At 35.5% G+C, this 17,741-nt stretch overlaps 1 protein-coding gene across 2 annotated transcripts in view; it reads left to right on the top strand.

The window, feature by feature from the left end:
- Window positions 1-17,741, top strand: part of LOC127415175 (espin-like) — a 154,716-nt gene that overhangs the window by 94,395 nt on the left and 42,580 nt on the right. The window contains exons 9-10 of one of the 2 annotated variants that reach the window (XM_051653796.1): window positions 7,247-7,499; window positions 12,647-12,718. In XM_051653796.1, the coding sequence (XP_051509756.1) occupies window positions 7,247-7,499; window positions 12,647-12,718 (325 nt within the window). The remainder of the gene's footprint in view (window positions 1-7,246; window positions 7,500-12,646; window positions 12,719-17,741) is intronic. The other variant, XM_051653797.1, reaches the window with a different exon arrangement.

Genomic DNA, 17,741 nt, shown 5'->3' with positions numbered 1-17,741 from the left:
CAAATCCAAACACAGTGGTCACAGGAGATGCGTTTAAGTGACCATGTTTAAACAGCGATGTGTCTCACCTGACCACATGTGATCGGATCACATGAAACGCATCTTAATACCAGGTGGAAACGGGGCCTTAGTGCTTTCCTATGACAGCATTTTAGTGCCACGACAAAATAAAAATAAAAATCTTCAATTTCAAGAATAAAGTCTAAATATTTTGAGAATAATCTCATAAAATGACTTTTACGGCAATAAAGTCATAAAGTTTCAAGAATAAAGTTGTAGCATTATGAGATTAAAGTCGTAATATTTTGAGAATAAAGTCAAAATTATTAGAACAAAGTCATAGCATTATGAGAGTAAAGTAGAATATTGCGTGAATAAAGTAGAAATATTTTGAGAGAAAAAATCATAATATTAAAAAGAGCGTCATTATCACAATGATAGAATGGATGCCGAGCCAGCTTCATTAATGCAGGAAATGGATGTGGAGAGGATATGATTTAGCAATAAAGAAATCCTTGGTCTTTTGGCGCATCAGCACAGAGTTATATTTAGTATCTGGACACTGCAGCGGTTACATAGGAAATTGAATTTAATCAGGAGAAAGAACCAGACAGACATTCGCACACTCCCGCTCGACATGGGTGATGCTTGGTCTGCTTTTTTGTTGGCTTATGCTCTCAAAACAATACTATTACTGAGGGTATGTTACCACATACAATGTCTTGTTATGGACCTATACATTTCACAGGAGTTCCAGTTATTTTTTGCTTCACTTGAAAACTCCTGTACTAATGCTTCATGAACAGAGAGCTTGCAAAAACCTCCCACAAATTCAGATCGGCTAACTCGACAACAAAGTTGCATAGCCAGTGTTATCTCCCTTGTTAGTGGTATTTACTGTTTCCAAAGACCACATCACTTTAACCTCATTCACACTGGGCTCTGATCCCGGGATATTGGCAGGAGCCTTCTGTGTGAATGCAAGCCGGTGCAGGAATGCCCGTAAATTTTATCTCAGGATCACACCCTGGTAACATTGCCGGGGTCAATCCCGGGTCGTGTCTGTGTGAACACAAGCAGAGCCGATACCGCAAAGGGTTTGTGTCGTAGTGATGACGTATTTATCATGCGAAGGAGAACGTTTGTGTACAGAATAGAGATTCAACAGTTTCACGGTGTACCATGATATAAAAAAACATATGGCTGTCATAAACCATTGCCATTTTTTTTTTTTTTCATTCACGGCAGTGTGTGAGTCAGGATTTGTTTTTTGTTTTAATGTCAGTATACAAGTAAAGAATTTAACATTTCCATTGTAAATATCAATTAAATTAAGAAAGAGTCATTTACATTTACAGCTTCACCAACCTGATGGTTGCTTTCACTTTCAATCTTTATTGTTCATGGGAGGCATTTCAGTTACTGGACAGCAGCCAATATCACAAAAACAATTAACATCGAACAAAACAAAGATAATCTTATGAGCTATATATAAAAGTAAGCCTAACTGTCGGAATAAAAGTAATACATTTGTCTATCATGCTAATCTCATAAAGGGACCAGGGAGCTACTCTCCATCTGCACAGACAATTAAATTAACCATCAGTTTATTTGTACCGTACGCAATTTATTTGTTTACAAAAGAATGAAAGAGTGGGCTTCAGCGAGCACATTTTACAGGACATCACTTGCAGTGTGAATGAACAAATTTTGCAGTCCCAGAACAATTGCCGGAACAACTTTTCCCGGGATTAATCCCGGCATCTGAAAGGGGCTACTGATGTTACTTTCCTTATGACTAATTCTCAAAATATTAAGACATTAATCTCATAATGCTATGACTTTATTGTCGTAATTTTGACTTTTCCTCAATATATTATGACTTTAATCTCACAAAGCTACGAAATTTTTTCTCAGAATTTTTACTTTATTCTCGAAACATTACGACTTTGTTGTATTGCTATGACTTCATTCTCGAAATCAAAATTGATTAATCGGTGGGTTGCCTGAATAACTAGTCGACTAAACAATTAAAGGATGCCTTGTATAATTAGGCTGGTTTGGGGTTCACCAAATTTCTTATGGGGTATTTACATAGACAGCATTCAAAAACAGCTAGAACGAATGCAGGTGTGTCAGTATGTACTTTTAAAAGTTGGACTATTTTTAGCTTGGCCCACAGTCATAAAAATGCAAAATGTAAAATGAAAAAATGCAGCCAAAGATGTTCATCTGAATGCATATGGCTCTGGTAGAAGAGCGTTAAAAAGTAAATTTGTTCGAGAGAGTTTTGCCATTTAAAATATCAAAACAAACCAACAAAAAAATCAATATAAAATAAACAACCTTATTAATAGAGTGCAACAGTCTGGTTCCGGAAGTAAAATCCCCATCAGTTTTTTCCATAGGGGAATTTATCAATAACAATAACTTATAAACCTTGAAAGACAGACCTACCATCAGCTCTGGGATTGTTAATCGATGGTATATGCTTCTGTTGGTGACATCAGTCCATATTTTTTTCAACTTTTTCAACATTTAAAAAAAAAGTTTTATAGCAGATATCCTGGTGGCGAACAAACGATGGCAAACGAACTCTGCAGCGACCGCCCACTTCCATGACACACTGTAAATGACACAAACAAGACGGTCTCCGTACCCTCTCAAACTATTTATGTATTTTCAATATACTTTAAACATATTGATTCTATACTTATAATCAACAACTTTAAATCAATAGTTTTATCTTTTTCCATTGTTTTTAATTTGATTGCGTAATTCGGGATTGTAGTTTATTCCACCATTAAAGACATTAAGTAGAAAGCCTTGTACCTTTGTCTTTTTGTCTGATTTTCAAATCATTTTTTGCTTCAAATCAAAGTTTGTAATGTTTCGATTCACCTCAAAGCTGGTTGGTTTGGTTCATATCTTAGAACTCTTTTATGAAGGATTTTATGAAATCCCTATGGAAAAAATTAAATGGATAAAATACTTCGGTAAATAGGACAGTTAAGAAATGGGGTGGGGACTCACTAGTCAGTTGTTGGATGTTTAGTCAACCCTCATGACCCATTCCCAATTGTGAGAATATTTTGCGGGTTATCAGCATTTCATAAGCCCCCCTCGCTTTTATCAGATCTAATCTTTATTGAGCCAGTTATACAGCTGGTGGGGCATCTGGCCTCTTGATTGAAGCAGATGGTGACCACATGTCCCTCTGGCTAATGACCCGTTAAAAGGCACATGTATGGGACATGAAGTGCACCATATGCTGGAGATAGTGATTATGATGTGGGAGGAATAAGTGGCACGCGTCCAGGGTCAGTGACAGTCATAGGGGCTGGGAGGGTGGGAAGGGGTGTGCGGGCGGTCTCTAGACATGCTGAGTATGAAGGATTGTGACTCTTAGCTTCAACAGATGTCCCTTCATTCCAGCAAACCACTCATCAGATCTAATTACATACAGGTGCATCTCAATAAATTAGAATGTCGTGGAAAAGTTCATTTATTTCAGTAATTCAACTCAAATTGTGAAACTTGTGTATTAAATAAATTCAGTGCACACAGACTGAAGTAGTTTAAGTCTTTGGTTCTTTTAATTGTGATATTTTGGCTCACATTTAACAAAAACCCACCAATTCACTATCTCAAAAAATTAGAATACATCATAAGACCAATAAAAAAAACATTTTTAGTGAATTGTTGGCCTTCTGGAAAGTATGTTAATTTACTGTATATGTACTCAATACTTGGTAGGGGCTCCTTTTGCTTTAATTACTGCCTCAATTCGGCGTGGCATGGAGGTGATCAGTTTGTGGCACTGCTGAGGTGGTATGGAAGCCCAGGTTTCTTTGACAGTGGCCTTCGGCTCATCTGCATTTTTTGGTCTCTTGTTTCTCATTTTCCTCTTGACAATACCCCATAGATTCTCTATGGGGTTCAGGTCTGGTGAGTTTGCTGGCCAGTCAAGCACACCAACACCATGGTCATTTAACCAACTTTTGGTGCTTTTGGCAGTGTGGGCAGGTGCCAAATCCTGCTGGAAAATGAAATCAGCATCTTTAAAAAGCTGGTCAGCAGAAGGAAGCATGAAGTGCTCCAAAATGTCTTGGTAAATGGGTGCAGTGACTTTGGTTTTCAAAAAACACAATGGACCAACACCAGCAGATGACATTGCACCCCAAATCATCACAGACTGTGGAAATTTAACACTGGACTTCAAGCAACTTGGGCTATGAGCTTCTCCACCCTTCCTCCAGACTCTAGGACCTTGGTTTCCAAATGAAATACAAAACTTGCTCTCATCTGAAAAGAGGACTTTGGAACACTGGGCAACAGTCCAGTTCTTCTTCTCCTTAGCCCAGGTAAGACACCTCTGACGTTGTCTGTGGTTCAGGAGTGGCTTAACAAGAGGAATATGACAACTGCAGCCAAATTCCTTGACATGTCTGTGTGTGGTGGCTCTTGATGCCTTGACCCCAGCCTCAGTCCATTCCTTGTGAAGTTCACCCAAATTCTTGAATCGATTTTGCTTGACAATCCTCATAATGCTGCGGTTCTCTTGGTTGGTTGTGCATCTTTTTCTTCCACACTTTTCCCTTCCACTCAACTTTCTGTTAACATGCTTGGATACAGCACTCTGTGAACAGCCAGCTTCTTTGGCAATGAATGTTTGTGGCTTACCCTCCTTGTGAAGGGTGTCAATGATTGTCTTCTGGACAACTGTCAGATCAGCAGTCTTCCCCATGATTGTGTAGCCTAGTGAATCAAACTGAGAGACCATTTTGAAGGCTCAGGAAACCTTTGCAGGTGTTTTGAGTTGATTAGCTGATCGGCATGTCACCATATTCTAATTTTTTGAGATAGTGAATTGGTGGGTTTTTGTTAAATGTGAGCCAAAATCATCACAATTAAAAGAACCAAAGACTTAAACTACTTCAGTCTGTGTGCACTGAATTTATTTAATACACAAGTTTCACAATTTGAGTTGAATTACTGAAATAAATGAACTTTTCCATGACATTCTAATTTATTGAGATGCACCTGTATTCATCACCTGCTGTAATGCAATAATGTTGGGTGGAGGAAGATGGTGTATTTTTCTTCTATGATAATTTGAATGTCCAAATTTGAATTAATGTTTTAAAATGTAATTACTTTTTTGAAATTGCATTTGCACTTTAATTGTGATGGAACGTAAATGCCATCTGAACAGATGAAACAGAGCACGGTTTGCATGAAAAATTGGTAATATGAACGCTGACCATGGTACCGAACCTGAGACTACCTGTAGGAGGTGGTCTGAGATTGGTTGCAGTGAAACTGTGGCACGGTTTGCATGAGTGAGAAAGCAACCTGTATACAGGTTTGCACTTGTTCAGGAAGTAAGAGTGGTCTTGATGCGTGTTTTTCTATGTTTCAGACTACAAATAACTTGATGCTGTTTATGATGCGACACAACCAAAGTGAGACGCTCCAAAAGCATCTGTCTTATGCATGTGTACATAGACGTGTCCTTAGAAAAGCCATTATAATAAGTCTACCTTGGACTGACAGATGAATTCTATTGCAAAATAGATTTCTATGGACTGTAGGCCAATAATAGGCTTATTTTTAATGATATGGAAATAAACAATAAACTGCCTTCTAAACCCACTTTTTTACTGTCTAATCAATGCTTTACTACTCTACCACAATAACGTAATGTATTTTAATTATCAGAATTATTATATTATATTTTTTGTATAATTACAAGGGCTGTCGATTTAACATGTTAATTTAGTGCAATTAATTATATAACAAATAACGCGTAAAAAAAAAATTAACACAATTAATCCTGCCCCCTGACGTGTATGTAAATTCCATAATAACATTACGGATTTTCCTACAATATGAGCCGTAAGTGGGAGGAGAGATCTTCCAACTGTAGGCTTGTTCAATGATATGAGAATAAAACAAACAATATATTGAGTTCTTAAGCCACTTTTTGTATTGTCTAATCAATGCTCTATTCATCTGCCACAATAATGCAATTTATTTTAAACTGAGTTTCAATCCGTATTATACATTTATTATAAGCCCTACATATTATATTTATAAATATTTGAATTCTGCATTATTTATATGAATTATCTTTATTTGGGGGCTTTTCTCAGCAAATAATGACATATGCGATTAATTGTGATTAATCCGATTAATTAATTGGAATGTCGTAATTAATTTTTTAAGTGATTGACAGCTCTAATAATTATTCAAATATAATTATTTATTTTAAATAATTTAATCATTATATATTGAATTATTGTTATTTGGGGACCTTGGAAAATATTGATATATTCTATTAATTGTGATTTAATTCTCATTCTAAAGAGGATTTGATTGGACAACAGTTTGTAAAACCATGGTTCCCACCAAAAAAACATGATTACTTAACTTACTTTTCATAGTTACTACAATATTACTATAGTAAAACCATGGTTTCCACCAAAAAACAAAAGCAAAACATGGTTAGCCTACAACAGTCATGGTTACTACAATTTTACTATAGAAAAATGATTTCCACCAAAAATTATGGTTACTGCAGTCTACAATATTATTATAGTAAAGCCATAGTTAAACAATGGTATTTTTATAGTAAAACCATAATAACCACAAAACTATTGTTTTTATTACCACAGTTATATTTTAATTTATTATCACTATTGTTTCACTATGAATATATAAAATATGGCTACTTTAGGAAAACCATGGTAAATTTATTGTGAGGGCACGCAAAACTATTTCAGAACCCCCCCCCCATTTCCAACCGGGGGTATCTAAGCAGGTTCCAGGGGGTACGTGAAAAGAATTGGATTTCGCTAACTTATAAAACAAAATAAAATAAAAATAACAGGGATTAGGGCTAGGTAAAAATATTGATTTTCTTTGAACAATCTCTAAATCAATTTTTAAAATCCCAAGATCAATCTTTAAATTTGCAAAGTTATTTGAGATCCTTTCACTGCGTGCTGAGTTTGGCGTGAACTCATTCCATGTAATGTCCAACAACGATTGAGAATGTCTCTTTAAATATCCTTTCTGTTCTTTAAAGTAAGTTGTTGATCAAAAACAACAAAACAAAACATTATAATAAATAACCCGTGCCACTTCACTCTCATTAATATTCACTCAACCAAAATACGTAACTGCCACTGTTGAATTCATGGGACCTTTAATATAACTTGTAGCTTTAATATTCTTTCTGCAGGGTTCTGCGCTGTTGGATGAACCGGCAGACACAGCCCCTGCTCCTCAGAACGGCACAGGAAATGCCGACGATCTACCCCTTCCTCCTCCTCCTCCTCCTCCTCTACCTGCCAGCAGCTCAATCCCAACTCCACCCCCACCTCCACCTCTCCCCTCAGAGGTGCTGGCTCCTCCACCTCCACCCCCTCCCACAAACACAAGCACCAACACCACACCAGCCCCCACCCAGCGCCGCATGTCTGGCTCCTCCAACAGTGAGTACTGGTATCATCTCATCCAGCACTTCTCTTTCTTTGCTTGTTCATTCTCTCTTTTATATCTCTGTAGTAATGTGGCATCGTACCCAGTGCACAGACTACTGATTTTAAAAGGGTCGTACATTTAAATCATACATTTTTATTTTATTATATTTTTTGTGCCTAAAGTTTCATGTGCCAGAAACGTAATTTTTTTTTACTTCATGACCATTTTCTGCCCTCTCTCTGACCCCAAAGAAATGTGTCTGTCCATTGAACAGATAACTGCTGCATGATGTGATACAATCACAGCCAGTAAGATGTTTGATGTACTGTAATTAGGAGCAAGATTTTGGACCAATGGGCGGGACCAGTTTCAGAAATTAACTTTGATATTAAGGGGTAATATTTTCCCCCTGAATTAATTTTTTTCAGGAGCATTTTTTACCTTAATGGGGGCATATTTTTTTTTTCAAACCATTTAAAATAACTGTGTCTTATCCGTTTGTTACAAATAAAAAACTGATTAATTAATTAAGAGGGCATTTTGAGTGTAGAGGGCATTTTTATGATTCAATTTAAGCCCGCCTTGAATTCTGATCCTGGGTGGAACGACCTGGCATGACAACACCACAGAAATAGAAACCAAGCAAATTACATAATGTTCTATTAAATGAATGGCCGGTTAGGGCAAAAACTCAGATTTAAATAGAAAGGATCATCTGCATGTTATGCAAACCTTTAATCGTTGTGTTTGCATGTGTAATTAGTTCTTATGTACAGTTATTATGTTTTTCAGAGCCAACTTATTTACACCCAGAGATATATAACGTCAAATCAGAAAAATAAGAAAAAAGTAAATTTTTGGCTCAAGTTTTTTTGTGATTTTTTTTTTCAGCAGTTTCTTAGGCTGAAAGTCTCAGAATGTATCATAATCTATATTATTAAAAAAAATTACAAGTTTTCTTTACAATGATACCAAACACTTGACCCTCCTTGTTTTTGTTTTGTTTTTTGTCAAGTTATGAGCCGTTTAATTTTGGGATTTTTTTCTGCTGGGAGTGCCCGCCACTAGCCTGTTATTGAATCCTTCTATCAATATATATATATATATATATATATATATATATATATATATATATATTTTTTTTTTTTTTTTTTTTTTTTTTTAAATGTTCAAAAAATAAGTGCAAAACCTGTGATAACTATTAAAAAAGAAGTTGAAAAAAAGATCTAATGCAATATCTTGGGATAATTTTTGCAATATGAGAGATTTATTAACAATCTTAGTGGGCCGGTCATTTTTGACCGGGAATACAAAAGGTGGCAGCACAAACGAACACAACACGAGGGTTAAAGGGACGTTCAAAGAGAGTTGGCGATTTTTGGCAAAATGATTTGGCGATACAACAAAATTGAGCAGAGCTCAACTTTATGCAAATGAGCATTGATGAGGCAACTACTAATGTGATCCGTCAGCTGGAGCTTTGAGTAGGAATGTCTACTAGTGACCATTACACCAATATAATCTCTATAATTGTAAATGCCCCTTAAGCCTTCTATGTTAGTGCCTGCAGTTACTGTATATTGGACTAACCTCTTCACCTGTGAAATGAGTAACAATTATTATTTAAGGGTCTGACCCCTTTAATCTTTTCATGTCAATTTGAGCTGACAAATAAATCCATCTTAGGTCACAGTGAAAACAATGTTATTTTTGCAATTCAGTGATGCTAGTAGCGCAGAAATTACTCCTCACCTTTAAGTAAACTTAACATAAAACTTCCTGAAGGAATCCAATTCTGCTCAGCATGTAAATACCAGGATGTACTTGTACTCTTAAAATATTTAAGTATTTAAATATTTAATACTGAAATATTTAGCATTGCTAGTGTGAGTGCGTTTGTGTAAAAATTGCAAGGAAAACTATCAATTTACATTTCCGTACACTTGCATCTTCATCCATCGGCAAATGTGCAACTAATCTAACAACAAATGTAAAATATTCATGCTGTTGAGTCTGCAATCCTAAACCGTTTAACCAGTTGTTGTGGATATGTTCAGTCCAACTCTCTATCACAATGTGCACTCTTGAGAGCACAAAATGGCAGACGAGGTAAATCTTGTGAAGTTCCAGTCTGTTAACATGAGATCTGGTCCGCTCATTCCAAACGTCTATTTACGAATTTATGCGCCTGGGCTACCATTACTGAAATCGGGTTTAGTGTTCTGTAATTTACCTAATTGCTCATCCTCCTAGAGATACTTGACATGTCTTTGGGACAGGACAATGTCTGTCATGTGTTACACAATTCATTGTTATGTCAGAGAAATGTAGCACTTCTTACTGACTAGCTGGCTGTGTATTTACAAAGTACATTTGCAAAATTGCAAGAGTGTTTGTGCTTTAGACAAATCTTGCGAAAGAGAAACAGAGAGGTTAGTAAAAGCCCTGAAGCCTGACACCAGTGAGTAAAAGGCAATCTCCCTGATTTCTTTCTTTTGAAGCCAATTAATTCGTGTTTAAATGTTATAAATCATGAAATCATAAATCTCAATTCATCCATCACAAATATGCAGGATCTTAGTTAACAGATAAACATGATAAAGACAGATCTAGTTAGTGGTGTGTGTTAAGGCAAGGACTGTGTGTGCTATAACTATTTCTTACCCATTACCTTCAAGGGATGGTTCACTCAAAATTAATTTACTTATCCTCATGCCGTTCATTCTTGAGGAGATGTTAGGCAGAATGTTAGCCTCAGTCACCTTTCATTTTCATTTTACGTAAAAAAGATGCAACTAAAGTGAAGGTTGACTAACATATCTCTTTTTGTGTTGCACGGAAGAAAGAAAGTCATACAGGTTTGGAACAACATGAGGGTGACTAAATAAATACACAATTTAAATTTTTGCTAATATACAACCACCTAGCACCAACCCCAAACGCAAGCATTGTGATGAAAAGTTCCTTAGAAAATAGTCTTGGATTATCCTTTCCATTTTTTTCCGGTGTTTTTTGGTATTTACTTCATGATCTTTATATAACTTTATATAAATTAGGGTTGCACAATTTGGCCAGAAGCATTGCAGTTATTTTGTCAGATATTGCGATTGCGATTTGAACTTATATGATAAACATTTAACATCTCATATTATTGCTGTTTAGGTATCAAATCTAAACGAGAAAAAAAAAAAGGCATAAAATCAAATTGAAAAAGTAGCTCTTATGCTCCAGAGGTTATGCAAATACTACAAATTAAAAAAGAGATGTGTTTTTTGTATTCCAAACTAAGTGTAAATTGTTTTGGCCATGCATTTCTGCTAATAGAAAGAGTCACTCTTTAAGTGTCTCAGATCTCTTTGTTTTGTCCACTTTAGTTGTGATTGTTTCTCCGTCCAATTTACATTCACATTAAATACTACTACTACTACTACTATTACTACTACTACTATTATTATTATTATTATTATTATACATTTTAATAAATATTTATATAATAGAAACATACATTATTATATCATTTAAAACGAATGAAGAACATTAATAATAATATAAATCATTAATAATAATAAATATATTAATAGTTTACATATATTTATAATAAGATTTTATTTTAAATATTATTATTATATATTATATTAGCAGCCTTTCATGGTTTAATAATCGCACTAGGTCCCATTTTGAGACTATTATTATTATTGTTATTAGCAGTAGTAGTATTTATACAATACAAACATCAATTATTATATTATTTATAATAACAATAATAATGATATAAATAATTATTATAGTAAAAGTTTTAATATAGTAATAGTAATATTAATAACAATAATAATGAATAATAACATATACAGTATTTTATATATTAATGTTATATAATATGTTATATATTGCTATTATATATTATAATCACAGCTTTTCCCAGTTTAAAAATTGCACTAGGTCACATTGCAAAACTACTACTATAATAATAATAATAATAATAATTATTATTATTATTATTATTATTATTATTATTGTTGTTGTTGTTGTTGTTGTTGTTGTTGTTCATATAATACAAACATAAGTTTATATTATTTGTAGTAACAACAACAATAATAATATAAATAATTATTACTAATATAATATTAATAGTTTTTAATATAATAACAATATATTATAATGTTAAATACTGTATTATTATTATTATTATTATTATTATTATTATTATATAGTATAATCACAGCCTTTCATGGTTTAATAATCACAATAGGTCACATCAAAATACTGTTATTATTATGATTTATTTATTTAATACAGTCATTAATTATTATATTATTTATAATATTAATTATTATTATTATTAATATAATATTAATATATTTAATGTGCTAATAATAATATTTATTATTATTGTTATCACACCCTTTCGCTGATTAATAATCACACTGTCACATCTCAATACTACTATTATTATTATTGCTGTTGTTATTATTATTCTTTATAGAATAAAAACGTTAATTATTATATTATAATAATAATAATAATAATAATAATAATATAAATAATTAGTAATATATAATAAATACTGTTACTATGCTAATAAAAATATTTACTATTATGATGATGGTGATGATGATTATTATTAGTAGTAGTAGTATTAGCATTAGTATTATTATTGCAGCCTTTCACGGTTTAATAATCATACTAGGTCACATTATGATTTCGATTTTATTTTGATTGATTGTGCAGCCCTAATATAAATCATAACATTTTCAGGTAGTTGTAAGGTAAGTGTAGTGTCATCTATATATCACAGCTAAACTTGCTGGAGTAATTAATTTTTTTGCAGTTTGAGTCAGTTCAGATTAATTCATGAATCCAATAAGGCACAAATATCTGTGTCTGTTTAGTAAAGAGTCGAAAGGTTTTTCAGAATAATATTGTGTTTCATTTACTAATGAGTCAGTATGCCATTTTGTTTTTGTTTGTTCAACTCCTCTCTTTCCTCCGCCCTTGTTTGTCCTCCCATCATCCCTGTGTCTCTCTTCACTCCACCTGTCTAACTGAACACCTGTCTCTCTCTCTGCTGTCTGCTTTGCATGGACACTTTCCTTTGCCCTTTGTATCTCTCCTGTTTTTCCAAATTCTTTTCTCTTGTCATGATGCAATCGCTCTAAAGAAGGGGATCTGTCCTCTACGCATCTGTCTCCCTCTGTCACCCCCGCTCCAGAATCACTCCGCCAGAGGAAGAGTAAGTATTTCCCCCCATTTTGTGTGTGTGTGTGTGTGTGTGTGTGTGTGTTTGTGTTTATATGTGTCATTTTTACTGTTTGTCTGGTTTCCCCTGCATCAAGTGCACTGTTTGTTAGGCTACTGCTAAGCCACTAGGTGAAGTGAGTCTACAGTGCTGAAGCTTCATTATAACTTGCTTCTAACTTCAGATAGAAACCACATCACCCAGCATGACAGTTTTCCATGATTCAGATTGCGAATCAGCCCACAGAATTCCCAGATGCTGTGGGAACTCTGGCACTTCAGCTGTGCTTGTTTTTGTAGCACAGGCACTTTGATTGATGAGATTCAAACCAAGTCGATTCATCATTGACTCTACCACAAAAAACATTAAAGTCAGCATGAAACAGTCTTTCCAAACCATTTTTCCCTCTTAAAATTGCCATATTTCTTGGAGAAACTGGATTTTCAACAAGACAAAAAGTAGGTTCAGACTTGATTTTATTCATTGAGAATTGAGTAGATCATGAAAAGTGGGAGTTTCATGCTGAGATGGAGATAAGTGGTTGGTTGAAAGAAAAGGCTTTGTTCAAACTGCACACATATCTGATTTGTTTTTGTCCTTACTGTCATTTAAGGTGATGAAATCTGATCCATTTGTTCAGACATTGTAGTCAGTGACCAGTATTTCTACATCATTCTCATTGACAGATTAATGACTTCCTTCTAATCCAACCAAGAGTAGCTGTCATTGTGGAAAAGGGGGCGGAAAACTTTGAAATTTTGCCTCTGCTCATGTCATCATAATATCCCGCTGCTGTGTTGATAAAACATAAGCTACTGATGCATAACTGTATCTACAGATTCATACATATACTGTATCCAAAACTGCTGACTCGGTCACTCGTTCACTGCAAAGTGCTGCAAAGTGCAACTGCAAAGTGCAACAGTTGGGTCCTGGAAGTAAAAATTCATTCATTTCTTTTCACAGGCAAATACATTTTTAACAATAATTATTGTGACGAAGCAGGTGAGGAATGAGGATCTAAAGCTTTGGCTCATTGGCCGTGGCAGGCGTGGGCGTTGGCTCGTTGGCCGTGGCAGGCGTGGGCGCTGGCTCGTTGGCCGTGGCAGGCGTGGGCGCTGGCTCGTTGGTCGTGACACAAAGCAGCAGCAACCCCTTTAGTTGATGCCGCAAGTGCACAGTGTAACGCCATCCCGTTTTTTTCTTCTCCCATTTTCTCCCCAATTTGGAATGCCCAATTCCCAATGCACTCTAAGTCCTCATGGTGGCATAGTGGCTCGCCTCAATCTGGGTGGCGGATGACAAATCTCAGTTACTTCCGTGTCTGAGACGTCAATCCGCGCATTTTATCATGTGGCTTGTGGAGCGCGTTACCGCAGAGACTTAGTGCATGTGGAGGCTTCACGCTATTCTCCGCGGCATCCACACACAACTCAACACGCAACCCACCAAGAGCGATAATCACATTATAGCGACCACGAGGAGGTTAACCCAACATGACTCTACCCACCCTAGCAACCGGGCCAATTGATTGCTTAGGATGCCTGACTGGAGTCACTCAGCACACCCTGGATTTGAACTTGCAACTCCAGGTGTGGTAGTCAGTGTCTTTACTTGCTGAGCTACCCAGGCCCTGCTGCCATGGAGGTTTAAACTTTCCCGAAGCTTGCAGAGTCCTAATCTGTGACTACAGTGCATTGTATCCTGCAAACTGGCAAAAGCAGCCTGCATTATTCCCATCTCGTGTACCCGCAGAGAGAAACTTCTCACTTCAGAGAAATGATGATATGATACATTTTACATTACAGTAACAATATACACTGGCGGCCAAAAGTTTGGAATAATGTACAGATTTTGCTGTTTCAGAAGGAAATTGGTACTTTAATTCACCAAAGTGGCATTCAACTGATCACAAAGTATAATCAGGACATTACTGATGTAAAAAACAGCACCATCACTATTTTAAAAAAGTCATATTTGATCAAATCTAGACAGGCCCCATTTCCAGCAGCCATCACTCCAACTCCTTATCCTTGAGTAATCATGCTAAATTGATCATTTGGTACTAGAAAATCACTTGCCATTAAATCAAACACAGTTGAAAGCTATTTGGTTCGTTAAATGAAGCTTAACATTGTCTTTGTGTTTGTTTTTGAGTTGCCACAGTATGCAATAGACTGACATCTCTTAAGGTCAATATTAGGTCAAAAATGGCAAAAAAGAAACAGCTTTCTCTAGAAACTCAGTCAATCATTGTTTTGAGGAATGAAGACTATACAATGCTTGAAATTGCCAAAAAAGTGAAGATTTCATACAAAGGTGTACACTACAGTCTTCAAAGGACAACTGGCTCTAACAAGGACAGAAAGAGATGTGGAAGGCCAGATGTACAACTAAACAAGAGGATAAGTACATCAGAGTCTCTAGTTTGAGAAATAGACACCTCACATGTCCTCAGCTGACAGCTTCATTGAATTCTACCTGCTCAACACCAGTTTCATGTACAACAGTAAAGAGAAGACTCAGGAGTGCAGGCCTTATGGGAAGAATTACAAAGAAAAAGCCACTTTTGAAACAGAAAAACAAAAAGAAAAGGTTAGAGTGGGCAAAGAAACACAGATATTGGACAACAGATAATTGGAAAAGAGTGTTATGAAAAAGAAAATTCTAATTGTAATAGTAATTTTCCACGTTATTAATGTCCTGACTGAATGCCACTTTGGTGAATAAAAGTACCAATTTCTTTCCATAAGAGCAAAATCTGTACATTATTCCAAACTTTTGGCTGCCAGTGTATATTACAATAAAGTCATTTTTTTATATACAAATCTGTAAAATTGGCTTATATATTAAATAACCATATTTCAGTGCCTATTTCTGGATAATCCAGTCAGTGAAAAACTTCATTTTATATAAGTTCAAAATAAACTTTTGGCAATAAGTATTTTTGGTATTTTATTTTAATTACAAAGTAGAACCACACATTAATGGTGACCACGAGGAGGTTACCCCATGTGACTCTACCCTCCCTAGCAACTGGGCCAATTTGGTTGCTTAGGAGACCTGGCTGGAGTCACTCAGTATGCTCTGGATTTGAACTCATGACTTCATGGGTGGTTGTCAGCAGCTTTACTCGCTGAGCTACCCAGGCCCCCACAAAGTAATGTTGGCAAATACTTTGACAGTAGTCAAAGTAAAACAACAACAACAACAAAACCCACTCAACTTGGTTTTAAATCATTACTATAATGCAATATTTCACATTATTCCACATTCAGACTAAAATGTTGTTGAACATTATTATTATAAACTTTCCTCATGAAATTAAAAAAAAAAGCAATGCAACAAAGAAAATAACAGGCTACATAAGTAAATATTTCTTCTTGCAGAAAATATGTGAAATTATGTAATCACTTCTTGCAGAAAATAAATATCAAATAATTATAAACCCTTCTTGCAAAAACACACACGACCCGAAAGAATGCAGTGCATCTTTTGGCTTTCATAGTATTCTTTTTCATGCTTCATTTTGAGATTGTAAAACAGATTGAACCCAAACCAGATGTCACACCTGTTTTAATAACAAGCTCCTCTTCATTTTCTTGACTTGTTTGGGAGTCTTCCCGTTCTGTGGAGATATTTTTTCTCTTCAGGGTTTTCCCTGGATCAAAAATTAAGTAGCACAAGTGATCCTGCTCTGCACTTTCCCGTAAATATCGGGAAGCCTTCTAGACTTGTGCGCACTTTGTGCTCCAGAGCAAGTGTACACGATAATCACATGAAACATATCGCCCAGCCCAAGACATAATCTAACGATTTTTGTTATTTTAATATTTCTTTGTAAACTAAAAGATATTGGCCACTTTTGTTCTCTGTTGAATACTTTTTTTTTTTATTTAGATGCTAATTCCATGCCGGACATTTTTTGTTTTGTTTTTAATAGAAAAGCAGCTATATGGAACAAACGTTTACCGTTAATTTTGTGTCATTATTATATCATATTATTATGCATAGTTAATACAGTGCAAAATGATGATGATTTGTCCTGCAAACTTTATCATTCCTGGACATGTTGGCCAGCACCAAAAAAAAATTGCGGCAACTCTGGTATACTGTCTTGTAACTTTGTCTTTTTGTCTGATTTTCAAATACTTTTTTGCCACAAATCAAACCCTGTATCCGAAATTGGTACTATCATAGTATGCACTGTATTAGATGGACACACTTCTCGGCCGATAAAACAGTATGTTTTTTTAGTTATGTATGCGAGGAGTATGAATAAATTCCAGAAATACTTAATCCAGGAACGTAGGTATAGACCCATGACCCGAATATCTGACGTAATAACAACAGAAGCTAAAATAATCTACTCTGATTTTGTTAAACAAGCACCATTTAACAACTTTCTTGGTATATATAGCACTTTCTGTTGAAAAGAGCCATCCGACACTCGGTTCACTGCACTTCTTTTAAATCTAATGTTTTGAACGTGGCATCTCCTCAGGTCCCAAGGGATTATGGGATATTAAAGTGACCAGTCGATCCGCACTCGCTGGAAATAGTAGCTCATCTGGGTATTTTTTGCTTACTATTTAATGAATACTGAGGATTCAGACATACTACTGTTTTTGGCATACTATATAGCAGGGAAGTATGGATATCTGGAAACAGCGAAAGTTTAAAATGTTGAGATTCAACTCGAAGCTGGTTGGTTTGGATCATGGTTTATAACTCCTTTATGAAGGATTTGATGAAATCCTTATGGAAAAATCTAATTGGAAAAATACTTCCAGAACCAAGGTGGCTGAAAAAGGGGGCGGGCACTGTTGCGCTCTATTCACTACATAGTGAACGTCACACAGTTCCCTATCTGTCACTCACTCGACGTTGGTGTCGATGTAGTGACACTAGGGGTCACTCTTGGGAGCTCGAGACACCTCTGGTCTTTAATAAAAGGCCAATGAAAATTGGCGAGTGGTATTTGCATGCCACTCCCCCAAACATACGTGTATAAAAG

Source organism: Myxocyprinus asiaticus, chromosome 24 (assembly GCF_019703515.2).
Source record: "Myxocyprinus asiaticus isolate MX2 ecotype Aquarium Trade chromosome 24, UBuf_Myxa_2, whole genome shotgun sequence".
Taxonomy (NCBI): domain Eukaryota; kingdom Metazoa; phylum Chordata; class Actinopteri; order Cypriniformes; family Catostomidae; genus Myxocyprinus; species Myxocyprinus asiaticus.
The sequence above is the reverse complement of the archived record's forward strand: the minus strand, read 5'-3'. Positions and strand labels throughout refer to the sequence as shown.